General features: G+C 36.9%; 1 protein-coding gene and 1 pseudogene across 7 annotated transcripts in view; one reads left to right on the top strand and one right to left on the bottom strand.

The window, feature by feature from the left end:
- Positions 1 to 21,146, bottom strand: part of ADGRA3 (adhesion G protein-coupled receptor A3) — a 119,487-nt gene that overhangs the window by 48,090 nt on the left and 50,251 nt on the right. For 5 of the 6 annotated variants that reach the window (XR_014263726.1, XM_082462044.1, XM_082462045.1 and 2 more), the window contains 5 exons: positions 14,657 to 14,728; positions 12,762 to 12,922; positions 10,915 to 11,128; positions 3,641 to 3,805; positions 783 to 984 (listed from right to left, as the gene is read on the bottom strand). Coding sequence is in view for 5 of the 6 variants with exons in the window: in XM_082462044.1 (XP_082318170.1) it covers positions 783 to 984; positions 3,641 to 3,805; positions 10,915 to 11,128; positions 12,762 to 12,922; positions 14,657 to 14,728 (814 nt within the window). In the remaining variant the exon portion in view is untranslated. The remainder of the gene's footprint in view (positions 1 to 782; positions 985 to 3,640; positions 3,806 to 10,914; positions 11,129 to 12,761; positions 12,923 to 14,656; positions 14,729 to 21,146) is intronic. The other variant, XM_082462046.1, reaches the window with a different exon arrangement.
- Positions 15,142 to 20,331, top strand: LOC309660938 (large ribosomal subunit protein eL33 pseudogene; annotated as a pseudogene). Its single transcript has one exon. The product of its transcript is annotated as a large ribosomal subunit protein eL33 pseudogene (transcript).

The raw sequence follows: 21,146 nt of genomic DNA, 5'->3' as shown, positions 1-21,146 counted from the left end.
TATTATTGGAAACTTACCTGAAGGAATTATTTTTAACTTGGAATGGAATATAACAGTACATAAATGGGCTGCACAATCTCTTCATCTCTACCTAGCCAAATTCTATATATACTCAATTCCAATTGCCTAGTAACACCTTTCCCGAGTATTCCAGCCAGGAAGGATCAATATCTGGCCTGGAACTCCTGCCACATGGGAGCATGAATCACTTATTTGCCTCTTATCTGTATTGCCATGCACTGCCAGTAATGTCTTACATTTGTTTATTTATTGACTTAAACACGACTCAGCACCAACCATTACAAAAAGTGTATATCAGGTGCAGGGGAACGTAAGAAAATGTGTAACACACAGAAACCACCTGCCAGCTGCTTATAATCTGCTATGGTTTAAAAAAAGACACACAGAAGCAGAGATAAGTAAAAGCATACTAATAGTACAAGTGCAACAAGGGATCACTTGTGACAAAGGATTTATAAAAGGAACTAAAAGGTAGCTTCCCAGGTGCACTTGAAGGATGGTTGGGATTTTGCCTGGAGATACAGATGATGAAGGTATTCAGGCAAAAGCACAGAGTCAGGTCATAACTGGAAAGGAAGAGTGATGCCAGAGATGTCCTTCTCTGGTTGAGAAGGACAGGTCTGGTCCCAAAGACACAGTCCACTGAAGTATAAACACCAAATCCTATGCTTTACTAGTATTAAAAAAAAAAATCTTATGTATTTGGTGTGAGTACCACGTTTTATTAGCACCCTCAGCAGATCTGAAGACTTTCTAGTTACCTGATTAAACATATAAAGAACTCTAGTGACATCATTTGCATATTGGCAGCGAGAATAATCATCATCCGCCCAAAAGCCACCTCGATCACATCTGCGCCAGGCCTTTCTCTCATCCTGTGCGTTTCCGGGATAGATCCCACCGCTGTGGGTATTCCGAGTACACTGCAGATGTGCAGTAATGCCTGCCAGTGTTCTGGGCCACCTAGAGAGACGAAGACAAAATGGCCTAAGAGAACCTACAGCGACACTAGTAACAGGAGAGGAAAATCAAGGTTTAGAACATGTCACACAGAATCAGAGAAATATCAAGAAGAAACAAAACTCCTTTAATAATAAAGACCCCAAAATTTTTTTTAAAGTTAAAATGGACTAAACCATTTTAAGCTATCAGCCAAGTATATTTTATTACCGTAACAGAATATTTTCCTAAAATATTCTAAATATAAACAGACAGGGAAATTGTATCTTACCCAGTAGAAAAGAAAAATGGTACACTAAATGGTCCTGCGTTTCTTTTTAATTACTGTTACTACATTGTTGGCTTATATAACCATTAGTTACATAAGGTCAGAATCTTATCCAATATAAACAGAATTTGCCCTTTCACAGAAGGAGAGTTAGTATATGTGTAGAAAAGAGCTACCATAGCAGGCCCAAGACTGCTGTCCTTAGAAAGGCCTGCTTGCAATGCTGGCCCTTCGGTGGCACCTAGGAACTTGGGGCTTGGAGTGTTCCCATAAACAGTTAACTGGTAAGGGTGATTCACTGTACCTAGACTGTCTGGACAAGCAATATCGTGTATGTTGAGCACCTGCTTTCTTCCTGGGGTTCTGAAATTTTGGTATCAGGTAGGCAGAGGATGCCTACATGACCAGCTCCCAACAAGAACTTTGGGTGCTGCGTCTCCAGTGGGCTTCCCTGGGCAGAAACACTATACAGAGGCTGCTGCCTTTTCAAGGCTGGAGGAGTAGTGAGCTCTGTGTGACCTTCCTGGGAGGCAGAGATAATCAAGAACCTTACACGTGGATCTCTCCAGAACCCAGCTGTGTCTTTTTCCCTTATTATCCAGCTATGTATATTACTGTATCACTATATCTTAGATGTCACTACAGCTATACGCTGAATCCCATAAGTCCTTTTAGCAAACTTCTGCGCTTGGCTGGGATGGCGGGGGTGGGGGTGGGTCTTGAAGACGTCCAATACCATATACAACCGAATATATCTGGGTGAAGCCCAGATAAATTGTACAGTCACTGTGCAACTGAAGTGACTACACTGACCTGCTGGTATGGACCAGCACTAACTGGATTGAGAGAAATCTTTGTTATTTGAGCTCTATTTCTCCAAAACTGGGAATGAAAATAACATATTTAATAAAAGTTATAGCTGACTCATAACATATGAACTGCTAAATTATAATATCAGCCACACCAAAATAGAATGCATTATGAAAAACTATATAAAAGATCAAGCAAGACTAAACTAAATCTTATTAATGCAGTGGAAGTTGTAACTGTATAATATCTTATGGAATGTCAAAAGATAAATAATTCATTAATCAGTTAAATGATTAGACTCTACTTCTATTTTTAAAAATGGAAAATACTCCAAAACTATGAGTAAAAACAGAAAATCCACCCTAAGGAGAAAACATACTATGACTATTTAATGAAGATGCTGAATTTAACAAAATTAACAAATGTTATATATTGCACTTTAAAGTATACTTTAAATATTTAAATATTATAGATTAACAGTTAATCCACATACAAAACTTATCCATTGGCAATAATAAATTGTGATTTCCACACATTCATGTCAAGGAGAATTTTAAAAGGGGGAGGGGGAGGAGGACGAAAGACAATTTTTAAAAAATCAATGAAGAAGTAGCTGAGGTAAAGATGTTATTGCTTCTTTACCTTTGACTTGAAAGATTAACACCAAAGGGCTTTTTTTCTTATCCTTAAAAATCAGACTTACAGCCACAAGGCAGCAATACCACCAATCATAAGACAGCTATAAACTGGGTATTCAACAATCTTTATGCTGCTTTACAGAGCTACATATTTCCCTTCATTTATATTAACTACATAACTCATTACTAAAATTCTAAACATAAAGAACTTTAGGTAAATAACATATTTAAAGATAATGTTTTAAAGCAACTTCGAAAGTAAGGAGAGTCTAAGGTGAAAGTTGTTAGCTCTCACAAATTCTAAACTTTCTACTAAAAAAATAGCAAACAAATCGCAGTACTTAACCCATTCTGATCATCTTAACAGAGTCCAACACTAGTGGCTCCCCAGCTTTCAGACCACCCAACAGTCTTCCTTTCTCAAAGTCCCTCTTGCTTAATTGCCAGAAGAACCAAAGGGGAGGAAAAATGGTTATGTGTTTCTGCTAATTATGATGTCTACTTAACTGCCTATGGTTAAAAGTCAATTAGCACCACAAAACCTTCCAAAGGTCATCCAAAAAAAGCCCTTAAAAAAACCAGGAAATGCTATTAGCACACTATTTTAGTAGAATTTCCAAACTGTTTCCTAAAGTAGTGGTTCTTAACTTTTACAACAAAACCACCTGATAAAAATGAACACTTCTGGCTTAGCCTTCAGAGACTCATAAATCAATAGATCTGAGATAAAGTTCAGGCACCTGTTTCTACTTTTAATCTCCACAAATGATTCTGGAATCACTTATGGGTAGTCCTTAGATATATAAGGATATATATGTGAATACACATACATTTCTCAAATTTTCTTTCTGAGGATAGGAGACTGATCACATATGTCTATGCCTTTGAGAATAAAAAGATGAGGGGCCAGTCAGCCCTTTCCAGCACTCTCCATGTCACTGACCTGAAATCCCCTTTATTGTTTACCACCCTCTCGGGAGGACAGTACTGCGCAGAGCTTTCTAAGACCACAATATCGACGGTTCTCGTATTGTTCCCACGTTTGGACTGGACATGACAGCCCCAATTTCCAGTCGATCCAGCCTGAATATTAGAAATGGTTAGGGCACTGTATGAAGAAAGAGTTTAAAGAGAGAGAAAATATGGTTAGGCAAGAAGGAAGACAACATGTGCTTCGATCATTCTTTGAGCAAACATGAATGTATGCTGTAGGCCAAGTGCTTGCTTGCTAGATTAAAAAAAATAATAATAATAATAAAATAACCCCTCCATTTAAATACTTCAGCAGCAAGTCAAGACAGGCAGGTAAAGAGAGACCTAAAATACTACAGTAAAAGCTATAGCAGAAGAATGAATGGAGTGGCACTGAGACTTCTCCCTCCAAGAAAAGGGAGGGCAGGCCACCACAGGGAGCAGAAACCAAGTGCCAAGGCAGAAACATCATGGCACTTCCTTCAGCAAAACTAAAGGAGAGTCAATTTCTGTTTTGTCTGTAAGTTCATTTGTAACCTTTTTTTTTTAAAATTACACATACAAGCAATAAAAACAGAAATAGACCCAGAGACATAGAAAACAAACTTATGGTTACCAAAGGGGAAAGGGGGGAGGAGGGATAAATTAGGTGTTTGGGATCAGTATACACACACTCCTATATATAAAATGGTAACCAGCAGGGAACTTCACTCAATATTTTGGAATAACCTATAAGGGAGAAGAATCTGAAATAGATGCATGCATACATGTATAACTGAATCACTTTGCTGTACAACTGAAACTAACACATTATAAATCAACTATACTTCAATAAAAAAAGAAAAAATCAAAAACAAAATGATAATTTAAAAAAAAACTAATAGAGAGTTTCCAAGTTACATCTACCTTTTCAGATCCATACTCAAGCATGAAGAAGACTAATATTATGAAGTGTGTAATTAATATTTAAAATGAAATATTTTGTGGAAAAGGGGTTAAAACCTGTCTCTAAAAAGATTTAATAAATTACCAATTAATGCTTTAACAAAAGTAGCTTTCCATTTAAAAGCACACTTCAACTTATAATAACAGCTATATTTCTAAATAGCTGTCAGAAAATTCAACTTTCAAGATGAAATCATAATTCTCTAATATAAAACCTATTAATTAAAGAGCAGGGCTTCCCTGGTGGCGCAGTGGTTGAGAATCTGCCTGCCAATGCAGGGGACACGGGTTCGAGCCCTGGTCTGGGAAGATCCCACATGCCGCGGAGCAACTGGGCCCGTGAGCCACAACTACTGAGCCTGCGCATCTGGAGCCTGTGCTCCTCAACAAGAGAGGCCGCGATAGTGAGAGGCCTGCGCGCCGCGATGAAGAGTGGCCCCCACTTGCCGCAACTGGAGGAAGCCCTCGCCCAGAAACGAAGACCCAACACAGCCAAAAATAAAAATAATAAATAAATAATAAATTAAAAAAAAAAAAAAAAAAGAGCAAATGTCAGAACCTTCAATTAAACTTTATTCCCCCCACATGGTCTACTATACTTTGCTTTCATGTAAATACAAATAAATCATTAGACATAAAGCATGTATAATTTTAATTAACTTAACAAAATAATGCCTTGAAATTAAAACACATTTTTCTAGCTTCCTAAAATCATTAATGGCTACACAACAACAAATGTTCTAATAAAGACTATGAAGCACTGTGATTCTGAATCAAAGAAAATATTTATCATCTTTACTAAGTTAGTAAACAAACTAAAACATTGAAATAAATATATTCAAGGTAAAATGACACAGAAGAGTTTGACATTGAATTTAAATAACCAGAAAGTCTGTCAAACATTATACTTTGCATAACTCTATTGAACTAGGAAGAAGTGGATAAACATTTTTGGCAATAAAAGGCATTCTCTAATCCAGAGATCCCCAAATTTTCTTGGTTCATGGTTCCTTCACTGACTAGATAACTTCCACAATGCCCCGAGCCTAAAAGAAACACCTAGGGTGAAAGCAAGCTACAAATTCAATGCAATCTCTATCAAACTACCAATGGTATTTTTCACAGAACTAGAACAAAAAATTTTACAGTTTGTATGGAAACACAAAAGACCCCAAAGAGCCAAAATAATCTTGAGAAAGAAAAATGAAGCTGGAGGAATGAGGCTGAGTTCAGACTATACTACAAAGCTACAGTAATCAAGACAGTATGGTACTGGCACAAAAACAGAAATGTACATCAATGGAACAGGATAGAAAGCCCAGAGATAAACCCACACACATATGGTCACCTTATCTTTGATAAAGGAGGGAAGAATATACAATGTAGAAAAGACAGCCTCTTCAGTAAGTGGTGCTGGGAAAACTGGACAGATACATGTAAAAGAATGAAATTAGAACACTCCCTAACACCATACACAAAAATAAACTCAAAATGGATTACAGACCTAAATGTAAGGCCAGACACTATCAAACTCTTAGAGGAAAAAATAGGCAGAACACCCTATGACATAAATCACAGCAAGATCCTTTCTGACCCACCTCCTAGAGAAATGGAAATAAAAACAAAAATAAACAAGTGGGACCTAATGAAACTTAAAAGCTTTTGCACAGCAAAGGATAACATAAACAAGACGAAAAGACAACCCTCAGAACGGGAGAAAATATTTGCAAACGAAGCAACTGACAAAGGATTAATCTCCAAAATTTACAAGCAGCTCATGCAGCTCAATATCAAAAAAACAAACAACCTAATCCAAAAATGGGCAGAAGACCTAAATACACATTTCTCCAAAGAAGGGATACAGATTGCCAACAAACACATGAAAGGATGCTCAACATCACTAATCATTAGAGAAATGCAAATCAAAACTATAATGAGCTATCACCTCACACCAGTCAGAATGGCCATCATCAAAAAATCTACAAACAATAAATGCTGGAGAAGGTGTGGAGAAAAGGGAACCCTCTTGCACTGTTGGTGGGAATGTAAATTGATACAGCCACTATGGAGAACAGTATGGAGGTTCCTTAAAAAACTAAAAGTAGAACTACCATACAACCCAGCAATCCCACTACTGAGCATATACCCCAAGAAAAACATAATTCAAAAAGAGTCACGTACCACAATGTTCATTGCAGCTCTATTTACAATAGCCAGGGCATGGAAGCATCGTAAGTGTCCATCGACAGATGAATGGATAAAGAAGATGTGGCACATATATACAATGGAATATTACTCAGCCATAAAAAGACATGAAACTGAGTTATTTGTAGTGAGGTGGATAGACCTAGAGTCTGTCATACAGAGTGCAGTAAGCCAGAAAGAGAAAAATAAATACCGTATGCTAATGCATACATATGGAATCTAAAAAAAAAAAAAATGGTTCTGATGAACCTAGAGGCAGGACAGGAATAAAGACGCAGATGTAGAAAATGGACTGGAGGACATGGGGAGGGGGAAGGGTAAGCTGGGACGAAGTGAGAGAGTGGCATGGACATATATACACTACCAAATGTAAAATAGATAGCTAGTGGGAAGCAGCCGCATAGCACAGGGAGATCAGCTTGGTGCTTTGTGACCACCTAGAGGGGTGGGATAGGGAGGGTAGGAGGGAGGTGCAAGAGAAAGGGGGTATGGGGTTATATGTATACGTATAGCTGATTCACCTTGTTATACAGCAGAAACTAACACAACATTGTAAAGCAATTATACTCCAATAAAGATGTTAAAAAAAAATGCAATTGACTGTAACAGAATAAAATAGAAAGAAAAACAAAAAAAAACACCTAGGGTGGCTCCAATGACTAAATGCAATCCTAAAACTGTGTATATATGTCCTAATAACTTAGTAGCCATTTGAAAAAAAACCACACGTCAATTAAAATATTTCATTCTTAACCACAACTACTTCCTAATGGGTTGTGCATGCCTACTGGGCACTCCAAAATTAATCAAACATTAGATACAGATCAGTGATATCCATATTCCTTGTTCCAAAATGATTTTTACACACTACTTGCTTTGCACCATAGTAATTGTCAAAATCCCATTATCTAAAGTATGGCACCAGCAAAAGGGATGCAGCATCATGTAAATTCAACACCCTAACTGCCTGGAGCTGGTAGCTGTGTGGTGTCTCACAAATGTCCAGTATCACTATGCTCAAACACTTAAAATACCACACAGAACCTCCGTTAACACACTGTGGCACCCCAGGATACATTAGCCTACCCTCTGGGGAAAATGGTCCTAACCTAACTTTCAGCAATACCTTCAATGTCTAAAACCAATTATCGGAATAAATTTTTCAGGAATCCTCAACACGACATATTAGGAGATTTAAGGAGAAGGAGGTAGCTTCAATTTCAGTGTCTAGGAAAAATACAAACTCTGATTCTTACTAATGAAGGATCAATGACATGAGGAGACCAATGAAGAATCAAGAGGTGTATGAGGTTAACCAGTCCAATAACCACATATTTCCTTTTCCTACAACTTCTTTATTATTCTGGGGTTAACTCTGTGTAAAGGACTTCTCAGTCTTCATATGAAAGATTTTCACTTTGGTAAGTGTCCCTACCAACAAAAAAATGTTAGGCGAAGTTGCTATCCTTAGAATTAATTTTTTTTGTAATGCTAAAGGAATTTAGATTAATTTAAGCATGACTTACAGAAATAAATTTATAAAGTAAATCTAGTTACTTTATAGCTACAAAATTTAAGAGTTAAATTAAAGCTCTTGGAACTATATCCAATATCCTGTGATAAACAATAATGGAAAAGAATATGAAAAAGAATAATATACATATAATTCAGTCACTTTGCTGTAGAGCAGAAATTAACACAACACTGTAAATCAATTATACTTTTCAATAAAATTTTTTAAAAAAGGCTCTTTTATTCAGAAAAGGGTTCTATTACATTTTTAAAGCTTTTCTGTTGTATTATATGTCAATTATTGTCTACTCAGAAAATAAACTGCTTAAAATATACAATTTGGGGACTTCCCTGGTGGTGCAGTGGTTGAGAATCCACCTGCCAATGCAGGGGAAACGGGTTCTATCCCTGGTCCAGGAAGATCCCACATGCCGCGGAGCAACTAAGCCCGTGCGCCACAACTACTGAGCCCGCGGGTCCACGTGCTGCAACTACTGAAGCCGAGCGCCTAGAGCCTGTGCTCTGCAACAAGAGAAGCCACTGCAATGAGAAGCCCGCACACCGCAACGAAGAGTAGCCCCTGCTCGCCGCAGCTAGAGAAAGCCCGCACGCAGCAACCAAGACCCAACGCAGTCAAAAAAATACATATATATACAGTTTGCTAAGTTTTGACGTATGTATACACTTGTGAAATTATCACACAGTAAAAATAATGTAACAATTAGAATCTTCTCACTAGAACTTAATGTTAAGTGCAAAGAACATATAAAAAACTTTCCTAACAATCTTATCCCCTAATAAAAGAACTCTGCTTCTGGTAATAGCAGAGTGGCTCCTATCAAACCACCCTCCCTGCAATTAACAGTTAGTTATAAGCTGTGAACAAAACTACAATATGATAACTATCTGAACACATGGAGATTGGACCAAAGCAAGCAGAAACCAAAGAGGACCTGACAGTAGGAAGAAGGGATTGGCAGTGGGGAGTAACCAGGAAATTTTCTTAATGGCTTTTGCCCAAGGGGAGGCATTATTCAAATAGAAACTCAAAATCTTACTGGTTGAAAAATCAGAGGACAGAGGTAGAAAGGAGCCTGGCTGGAAGCCCAAACTTCTGCATATAAAATCCACCCAGCTCTTTAACTGACCCTGACCTACAGGTAGACAGGACAAACACCAAGCAGATTTCAGTGGCTGCCTAATACAGAAAAGCCAGATCTAGGAGTTTGAATTTAACCAAGGTAACTGTTCAATGAAACAAAATCAGCTGTCTTGAGAAGAATACAAAGGAATCCAGAGTCAGGGGTCAGCAAACTTTTTCTTTGAAGGCCAGATAGTAAATACTTTAGGCTTTGCTGACCAAGAAGCAACACTGAGAATATTATGTAGGTACTTATATAACCATTTGAAATGTAACCATTTAAAACTATAAAAAAAAATTCATAGGCCAGATTGGACCCATTAAGCTGTACTCTGTCAACTTCTCTATAGTAAATCATTCACAATGTCCAGGATACAATCCAACGTTACCAGACATATAAACAGTATTTTTAAAATAGGGAAATATAAACCATATTCATAAGAAAAATAGTCAAGGTGATGATCCCAAGATGACCCAGATACTGGAATAAGAAAGCAAGGATTTAAGGGTATCTACTATAAAAGTTAAAAGACACAAATGAAGATACGCTTCTAACAGACAGATAGGAAATCTCAGAAGAGAAAGAGATATTATAAAACAGAATATTCGAACCTCAAAATTCCCAAACCTGAGTCTCAACTCAGACAGCTTTTAGTTTCTTGGTAATTTTTTCATGATGCTTTTGTAATACTACCCTAAAGTGCCCCCAGGAGAGAGTTGAGAAACTACAGAGAAACTCCAGATCTACTCTTCAATATTCAAGCTGAGGTCTATCTTTATGAAATTGGTAGGAAGGAAAGACAGAGAGAGACAGAAAAAGGCTTGGAGAGATACACAGAGACAGAAAGAGAGGCAGAGAGAAGGAAAGAGAAAATTCAATACCTACAGATTAAGATTTTACCAAAATAAAATATGATAAGTGATAACATCATATTTATTTTTATCCTGTTTTTTGTACTTTAAGTTCATTCAAATTAACTATTGCTGTGCTTGCACCAATCGTGGGGTTGACAGGTGTTATATTCTTTTATACTAGTGGGGTGAAAAAAGGAAGTATCTTAAAATGTTACATTAATCATAAGACAGTGAAAATTAGGTGATTCCCAAAAGTGAAATTCTAAGCTTATTAGTACAAGGAAATTGTTAGAAATTAAGTTTGGCACTAAAAGTTTACATTTTTTCCTCTTAAGACTTTAAACAAAAAGTCTCCCACTTTTAAACAGTGTTTCCCTTTTATCCTATGCTTTTTTCCTCCAAAACTGGATGGAAAAGATAGCTATTTAATTTTAGAAGATAAGTAACAATCAGGAAAAGAAATGTCAGAAGTTTGCTTTTTTAAATGCAAGAAGGTAAAATATTCATTCAAATTCTAACCAAACAGTACAATTCCGAAATGATAAATAAAATCCACAGAGACAATTCCTCATCTAAAAAAAGTTTACCTTGCAATCAATGAGCAGTTGTGAATCATGTTCTTTTCAACAAAGATACCTTGGGATTCATCAGTTTCGACTATTCGCCCATCCTGATACCATAACACTTGCATGTCTTGATCAATATATGAAGCCATGCACTGGAAAGGAAGGCTGTCTCCTTCAAACACAACTTGACGATGAGATGGAGTCATGTAGAAAGACGGTAATTCAAGGGGAGGATCTAGAGACAGTAAAATAAAGACTCAGTTAACAAATACAATACTATATTCACACTCCAAAATTTAAAATTATAGAAATTCTAATTGAAATTTTAAAAATGGAAAAACAAATTCCTCAGTAATCAGCATTCTAATGTTAGTATCAACAAAGCTATTACTGAATTAAGAGGGTCCAAGATGAAACCACCGTTAAGTAAAATTAAAATGAAACCATTTCATATCAACTTTTACAAAGCTGATATATTTCCTTCCAGTAAGAAAAATAAAAGAGAGTTTTAGCTACATATGCAAAAATGTACACAAATCTCTTGGCTCATTAAAAGCCTTTAAAATATTTAGTCCCTTTGTCTAACACAATAATTCTACTTTTAGTAGTATTCTATCCTAAATAGCTAATATGTAAAGATGTACACAAGGAAATTAATCCTTTGAATGTTTATGGAGTGAGAAATTATTAACCTAAATATGCAGTAATAAGGAAATTGCTATGGCTACATCTCTGTAATGAAAAAATAAAAGTTATGGCCACATCTATATAATGGATTGGTATGCATCTTCTATACGATGAGGAAACAAGTTTACACCATTTCCAGTTACAAAAGGTTACAAAATAACATTAGAGTATGATATTTTGGACAAAACATAATAAAAAGGTATAGGAGATGACACACCAAGGTATCCTTGACATTAGCTACCTATGAGTGATAAGAATGTAAGTATGGGTTTTGTTTTTTTCTTCTTTTAGTTTTTCATTTTTTCCCCCAGCTTTATGGAGGTATAACTGACAAAATTATAAGTTATTTAAAGTGTACACCAAGGTAATTTGATATATGCATACATTATTTCTTTTCATAAATCTTTAATCCAATGAGCATATTTTACATGTGAAACAATAATGATAATAAAAATAAAAGGAAAAGACTGATACAGTTGTCTATTTTCAAACAAAAGACTAAACTAGAACCTACCTCTATCATTTTAAGGACTGTTTTTGGTTTATGTTTTTGTTTTTCATTTAGCACATGGTAAATGTGTTATTTCCCTCAAGCCTTCAGATAGTCTTAAAAATCATGATTTTCAATAGCTGCATACTATTTCACTGAATTGATGTGCCATAATTAAACCAATGCCCTATTTTTGAGAATTTAGGATATGTTCACAAAGTCTGAAGACTTACATACATAGGTGATGATTTCTTAAGAATTAACCGCTACATGCAGAATTACTATATGAAGTTGTATCAATTCTTTAAGAACACCAATACATATTGCCAAACTATCCTTCAAAAAGGCTGTATCAATTCATACCCCACCAACAAAATGTGACTGTATCCTGAGATTTTATTACTATCAACAAATTCCTGATTTGCTGTTAGAAAATCTGAAGATCTATACTATTTATTGAAACTGGACTTCATAAAGAAAGCTGTTCAGAACCTAAGAACTTTAAACACCAATCAAAAATTGTTTTTTAATCCAGCTGACTTAATTGTCAGCAAAAACTAAATATTATCAAATCCATGAAGACTGACAGTTGTAATCAGTCCCAATGTGTAAACAGAACTCTGCAGTTTGTCAGGAAAAACAAGATAGCAAGGAAAATACAGTTAACCCTTTCTCAGTTTGTCTTCCTTACCGCATGTCAACAACTCCTGCTTCACGCCTGTGACTGGCTGGGCCTGAAGAGACTTAGGATAAACACACCGTGTGTCCCGTACCGTGATGTTTCTCTCCTTTACCCAGCGATGCATCCACAGTATGTTACAATCACACAGCAGATACTCAGTCTGAAATTCTCTGTAGCATACAAAATGCAATTTAGAGGTTATGGTGAATGAATTAAATAGCACTTTTGCTTCATGTTGGCTTACCCTTTGGGTGACAAGCACATTCCTGCTCGCCCTTACCATGCTACGGCACATACTGTACCATCAACTGGTTATGGTCTCCTTTCCCTTGAGATGACACCAAATGCCTGACCCCAGCTCCCTTCCCTGCTGATTCGGGGAGTGAATCCACTCTCAATCAAAGTTGGTACGTGAACAAAATCTATTCCTCATCTATGTAACGAACTCCTGAAGCCCAGGGTACTGGAATACCACACCCCCATCCTTTTTGTCTATCAAACTTTTACCCTTTCATCCAGTCTGTGGCACAAATACTGGATCTTGAAGCCTTCCGCAATTTTTCCAGCATCACTGCCATGTTCTTGGCTTAAATACCTGCAAACTCTGTTAATTCTGGCAACATAAAGCAATATATGACTGTTTCACATGGTTATATTGTGTTTATCTGACTAGGATGACTGGCTGACTTCTAATTCCTAAGCACCACCTTCTGGTCAGTTTCCAGCACTATCAGTTATAAACACTGGCAATTTTGCCCAATTTTTGGATGAAAATACTTCCTACATTCCTGCTATCCAGGGTCTCAAAAGCCAGATTGTTTTTACAGCCTTTATTTCCTAAACTTCACAGAAATGGCTGACATGAGCCCACTAAAAGGAGATGTTTTCACTAAAAAGCAGTTTTCTGGATAAGAACCGCAGCAGTACCAAAAAGACCAGATAGAGTTTGATGCAGTGTGATTCTAGAAGTACATACATGTGTTTGCCATAGTGAGGAGCACCATGAGAGCCTAACCTATCAGCTACATTCCAATGAAAACTGCTAAATGAGACTGAAATGATAAATTTAGAAAACGAAAGATGAGGAGGAGGGAAGGGAAAAGAGAAGGGGAGGGGAAGAGAAAAAAGGGAAGAAGTCAGCATACATCAAACAGAGACATCTGGCAGAGAAGACATTTTTCACTGGAAAAAGAGACTCAAGCCCATATGTCATAGACCATAAAAATTTGAAAAACATTATATTTAACTGTAATTCCAACAGAAATCATTATAACTTATACTTTGAAATATATTAAGGTTTATCTGAAAATACAGTTAGCTTCAAAAGTAACTCCTATACAATCTTGCACTTAATAAAACTGCATTTTGGGGGGAAAAACATCAGCCAGCTCTAAAGCTACAGAGAATTATGTAAATATGACCTTACACTGACTTCATAAAGCAGGCATTCTATGTAAGCATGCCTAGAAATCTCAGTAATAAGTTGTGAATTCAGTTTGGGGATGGAGTTACAGGATAAAATTAAATCGCTAAAGCATAACATAGTCTTAACTATAAATTCTTCATAGGGAGGGAGGCATATTTTATACTTTGGGAATTTAATTAGCTGAACAAAATATTTTCTGATTTGGAAACACAAAGAGAAAACATTACCAATTTATTTACTTTAAATATAAATTAGAGAGAGAGAGTAGTATTCTAAGGAGAAAATGGTCGGCCCAGCCTGAAACACATTATTAAGGTTTATGGTATGTTTTTCAATGTGAATGCAAGTTCTCAAGTGAGATTCTAATTATTGCAAAATCACAAGCTTTTCCTATGAAGTCTCTTAAGCCATATAATAACTTCTTAATTTTAAAACACTAAAATGTATTTACTAAAACAGGAGAAAAATTCTTACTTACAAAGATCGTAATGAGCCAAGATAATCAAAAGTTCCTTGAGATAATGATGAAAACAAATTCCCTGAAAGGTTTCTGGAAAAAAGGAAATAATTACACTTTAAGAAATGCTAACAATTATATATCATTTTATCTTATATTTTATTACATTTATTACATTTTATTTATTTATTTTTTTAAAAAATTTTTTATTTATTATTTATTTATTATGTTTATTTTTGGCTGTGTTGGGTCTTCGTTTCTGTGTGAGGGCTTTCTCCAGTTGCGGTGAGTGGGGGCCACTCTTCATCGCGGTGCGCGGGCCTCTCACTATCGCGGCCTCTCTTGTTGCGGAGCAGAGGCTCCAGACGCTCAGGCTCAGTAGTTGTGGCTCACGGGCCCAGTTGCTCCGCGGCATGTGGGATCTTCCCAGACCAGGGCTCGAACCCATGTCCCCTGCATTGGCAGGCAGATTCTCAACCACTGCACCACCAGGGAAGCCCTACATTTTATTTTATATTTCCTAAAATGTCCTATCATTAACTACTGCTATAAAGAATTTATGAAAGTTGTTTTAAATCTTATGAAGAGAAACATCTAGTAAATATTTTCTCCAAAGTTGAAGAAGTAAATTGTTCTTAACCTTATATAAAGCAGTAAACAAAATTATTTAAAATTACTGCTGGATAAGGATTTTTCTATCAAATATCATGTGAACCTCAAAGTTAACTTCCTGAACTAGATCTTTAGTCATACTCTCATTGCAACTAGAATTATTCTTCATGTGTTCACTCAGTATCACATAAGAAAGCAAAAATTTAAAAAAACATGGAAAAGGAGGGTCTGAAGGGCCAGCAACAGCTGACAGCAACCCAGTAAAATACGTTGGCAGGGTGAAATGAGTCCAGGGTTTAAGACGGAAGACTTGGGATAGAATTCCGTGTCGGCTTTGGGCAAATTACTTAACCTCTCTCGTTTCCCCCTGTATCATGGCTTTAATAAATACCTAAACACTTGCAGAGTTTTGTATGAATTGTAGAACACCTTATGCTACAATATGAGTAGTTTGTTACACCCATCATGGTTTGACCAAACCATTTTTTGTGATTTCTTCCATGATTGACTATAAGCTCCAGGAGAGGAAGGACTTGTGTGTCTTATTTACTGGGGTACCTCTGTCAGCTAGTAACAAACTGGGGTATACAGTAGGTGCTCAATTGTGGTGGCTGACTGTTCAGACCCCACCTTTAGGAGGCGCTAGCAAGGACTCTGGGAAAATGGCAGCATGATCCAACCATCACAAGATATTTTCTGTGCCTACTGTAGTAACAAGAATGATAAAATTTTGGGACTTCCCTTGTGGCACAGTGGTTAAGAATCCGCCTGCCAATGCAGGGGACACAGGTTCGAGCCCTGGTCCAGGAAGATCCCACATGCCACAGAGCAACTAAGCCCGGGCACCACAACTACTGAGCCTGTGCTCTAGAGCCCGCGAGCCACAACTACTGAGCCCTCGTGCCACAGCACGCCTAGAGCCCGGGCTCCGCAAAAGAGAAGCCACTGCAATGAGAAGCCTGCACACCGCAACGAAGAGTAGCCCCTGCTTGCTGCAACTAGAGAAAGCCCGCATGCAACAACGAAGACCCAATTCAGCCAAAAATAAGTTTAAAAAAATAATTAAAAAAAAAAAAAAAGAATGATAAAATTTGGACCTAGAATTCTCAAGGAAGAAGTCCTGAGACCTGCAAGGAGGCCTGCCTCTCCTCCAGAGTCTGAGTTTCATCCTTCAAGTGTGGAAGAAAGTGACAATTGGGTAGATGGATTCTCCAGTGAGGAGAGGAAAGAGAATTGATGGGGGAGAGGTCAGCTGTTACCATGACACCTGCAGCAACGTATTCCTGGATGGGAAGACTTAATATTACACAAACACCAATCCCTCACAAATTAATATACTGATATAATGGATTTCAGTAAGAACATCACTGGATTCATTTTTATTGTCTTAGGATTTTTTTGATAGAAAAAAGGCTGGATAAAATAATTTTGATCTTCATAAAAGAATTGCCTAGGAACTTAAACAAACAAAAAGAACACTTGCAAATCAAAAGAACCATGAAAGCGAAGCCCTTTTCTTTTTTGGCCTATCAGAGTGAATACTGAATGTGGATTTTGAAAAGGGTACAGCTGATGGAGTGTAAATCACTGTAATGTTTTAAGAAAGTAACTTAGATGCAATTAAAATGAACAACTATACTTTTATGAAGGTACACTATGTGAAATTATATGACTTCTGGGATTTACTTTAAAATGTACACAGGAAGACAAGAGATGTGAGGTATAACTAAAACAAAACTGGCTATGAGTTGCTAAGTGTTGAAACTGATTCATGGGTCCATGGAGATTCCTTATACAATTACCTGTAATATTTTTTTAGATGTTTTGAAAGAGTCCATAGTAGTAAGTTGCAAATAAAAATATATTCTACAAATACAGGATGTAAGTATAAACAAAATAAGTGCAGCTTACAGGGACCATTAGACTCTAATTACTAGGTAACTTTATTCTAATTATTAGGTATTATAAATTTTTTTTTTCCTTGGAAATCACAGAGGAAGCAATCACATTGGAGACAGACATGCCATCTTCTCAGTAAGTACCAACACAAACCAATTTTTCCTCCAGTGTTGGAACAGACTGCTATTTGTTTGGCTGGACACCTATGAAGTAATTGGCTTTGGCTGGTGGCCATAAAAACCTACACATACTTTAAAACATTAAAATCACATTCCAACGCTGAGGTGCTTACACCAAAAAAAGCATAAGGAAACTGAGAATGACAACGTTCACAGCACAGACACTGCTCTTGTGTCCTAATGTAGTTTACTGAATGGGGTGGTAGGTGAATTATCCACTCACTCCCACTCGTTGCTTCTTACTCTGTCAATTTTTCTTTACTTACTTTTTCTACACAGATATATTTGTATTCCTGTAAGTTAAGTGTATATGATGCAGCGTCTGTGTATATACAGGAATGTTTACCAGATTTGCTAAAGGAGGAGGAAAGGAATCAGATAGTACCTACATTAACAGAGGAATAATTGACTAAATTATGATCTGTTCTATACTTGGAATGTTCTGTAGCTATTCACATGAACTAAATCAATATGTATTCTCCTGAAAAGATGTTAAGGATACGTCAGTAAAAAATTTTTTAAGTAAAATGTCGAGTAGAGCACATTTTTAAAGCCCTATGTGAAAGCCTACACATTTGGGGGGGTGGGGGGACGATAGAAAAATCTGAGAATATATACACCAGTTAGTACATGCTATCTCAGAAGAGTGTGTCTGAAGTGATGAAGGGGAGATTTAACTTTTCTTTCATATCTCTCTATATGGTTTATTACTTAACAGCTTCAATAATTTTTAATTGTAAAAAGGAAGTTCTTATAAATATCACTCACCTATTGTTTCTGATAGAAAAATATTAAAGGTATAATTTTCTTAGGGGAAAACAGGTCTTAAACTGGTCAACCTTCATAAAGAAAAAAAAGGAAACCTTTGCTTTTTTGATCTCCTGACAATTTCTCTGTAAATTAACTTCCTAAGTGAAGGACAGAGACTTCACTGAAGTCCATTATTGCGTCCCCATCTTTGTCTGTCAGTTATTCCTAGGGTTACAATGGGAATCTCTGGGAGGATGGTTTCACTTCCCAGAATTTCTCCATCAATAAAGGCAGAGATCAATACAAAGAATTAATCAATTTTACCCACCACACCCAAGTCCACTGAATCCTCTGACGTATTTTTAAAAAGTCATTTTCCAATTTTTACACTGCATCGCCAAAGCCAAGATGTTTCGATACGATGAGAAGTGTGGGTGAGAATGCAACAGGGTGTCTGCCAAGGTTTCCAGCCCCCTTGGCTAAGAGGCCAAATCAGTCCGAGATCCCAAGTTCCAGGGTAACCCAGAAAGTTCAGCTGAAGAGGTAGCTGAGGAAATAGCTAGAACAGTGATCCACTCTACACTGATTTCTTTTGTACACTTACTCTTTGGGGCGAGAAATAGTAATTAGGGAGCTTCTCTGATTCCTAACCTAAAAAATGTACTACATGAGGTGGATGGACCTAGAGTCTGTCATACAGAGTGAAGTAAGTCTGAAAGAGAAAAACAAATACCGTATGCTAACACATATATATGGAATCTAAAAAAGAAAAAAAGGTCATGAAGAACCTAGGGGCAAGACGGGAATAAAGACGCAGACCTACTAGAGAATGGACTTGAGGATACGGGGAGGGGGAAGGGTAAGCTGGGACGAAGTGAGAGAGTGGCATATACACTACCAAATGTAAAACAGATAGCTAGTGGGAAGCAGCCGCATAGCACAGGGAGATCAGCTGGGTGCTTTGTGACCACCTAGAGGGGTGGGATAGGGAGGGTGGGAGGGAGAGGCAAGAGGGAACAGATATGGGGATATATGTATATGTATAGCTGATTCACTTTGTTATAAAGCAGAAACTAACACACCATTGTAAAGCAATTATACTCCAATAAAGATGTTAAAAAAAAAAATGTACTACATGTCCCTTAACTAATCAGATTCTCTTTTCCACCTGTTAGATTGAGAAAATGCTATTCTCCATGTCTGAAATACAAATTGTTATCAGCCTTCACAACCGGCATACAGCCTGGCTTAGAGAGCAGCCCACACAGAACACCCATTCAAAGTTTCCTGATCCACAGCTCTAGAACTATGTCAACCCAAATTATCACAAGCAACTCCACTGCAATGCATTCTTCACTGTTAAGAAGCTACCTCGATTGCCAATTTTTCTTAGAACAGTATTTAAAGGATATATCAGTTATAGTTCTATATATGCCATATTGTTGCATTTAAGAGTCGCCATCACCCTTTCTATTTCAGCCTTCTTGGACCCTGTGGAGGCCTGCTGGGAACAGGACTTCTAACAGGACAAATATGTCTGGAAGGCTGTGGTCCAAGGCCATTTTTGCTGGCTATAAGCGGGATCTACGGAACCAGAGGGAGCAAACAGCTCTCCTGAAAACTGAAGGTGTATATGCTCAAGATGAAACAATTCTATCTAGGCAGGAGATGTGCTTATGTGTGCAAAACAAAGAACAACACAGTAACTCCTGGTGGAAAACCTAACAAAACCAGAGTAATCTGGGAAAAGATAACTTATGCTTATGGAAACAGTGGCATCATGGTTCATGCTAAATTCCAAAGCAACCTCCTTGCTAAGGCCATTGGACACAGAATCCGTGTGACACTATACCCTTCATGGATTTAAACTTAATGAAAAGTTTAAATATAAATACATAGTTTATAAATATATAAAACTGTGGACTTGTTTTCTTAAAAAAAAAAAAAAAAGAGCCACCATCATCTATTATTACGTGGGCTACAAAATCATCTCAATCAATCTCAAAGTAGGAAACGTGGTAGTGCTATTTCTATGTTTTAATGATTCACCTGGATATATGTCCACTGTGTTCCATGACCTGTAAATTCTCACAAGTATCAGAGAATTGGTAAAAATGTAAGTGACAACCCAAGCTCTAAAACTTCCAAAAATATTTGCTTTTAAGGCAGGAGGCAAATAATAATAATAATAATAATAGTAAGCATATAGTAACTTGCCTTAATGTAAGCACTGTCCCACACAGCTCTTTTGCCTAAAGAACATTTGCTGATGGGTCAAAAATCCCAGGACCAAAGCTACATATCCATCTGAAACTAAAGTCAAGAAAATGGTCAAAAAACTTCAGACTCCCTTTTTCATTATTTGATTCATAGCTACCCAAAAATATAACAAATTTTCTCCATAAACACCTCATTTTGCCAATTCTTATGCATTCCTTAAAACCAAAAATATAAAACTCTCGAGATAATAAAAGCACTGAAATGAAATTGTTTGTAATCCAGCTACAAAAAAACCGTAATTGATTTAATTAATTTCTCGCTATGAGTAAAGCTGTACACCAAATCAATCTTGTGTTTAAAAACATAAACTTGGCCATCTATCTTTCCTCCAGAATTAAAGGGCACACTGAAAAATACAAATTTGCTGACTAAGAAGCAGGAGTAACTTTATTCTGTTCTGGCAAGTGATTTGGAGACCCCTCCCTTACTGTATAGATGAAATGATCTCACTACTTAAGCCGCTATAGCTTTTTCAAAGTTAACTTGAATGAAACAGAAGAAACATTCTGAAAAGCTATAAAGAGAAAGAACCAGGAATAGGTGATCTCAATACTAGAACTTCTACCCCTAAATCCTGCATTTCACCCTGCACCCTATTTCTAGATTGCTCTTCTCTAAATCATGATTTTATGCCATTTTCCCACATCAATGTCTTTCAGTGGCTTCCTAGGGTTGAATGAGTTCTAAGCTTCAGTCTGCTTTTCATATGGTCTTGTATAAAGCTCTATTATAGATAACTGAACTTACTTCTAGTTACTCTCAGAGTCTATTTTAAAAATAAAATTAAAATA

This window comes from Balaenoptera physalus (genome assembly GCF_965194825.1).
Source record: "Balaenoptera physalus genome assembly, chromosome: 5".
Lineage (NCBI taxonomy): Eukaryota > Metazoa > Chordata > Mammalia > Artiodactyla > Balaenopteridae > Balaenoptera > Balaenoptera physalus.
The sequence above is the reverse complement of the archived record's forward strand: the minus strand, read 5'-3'. Positions and strand labels throughout refer to the sequence as shown.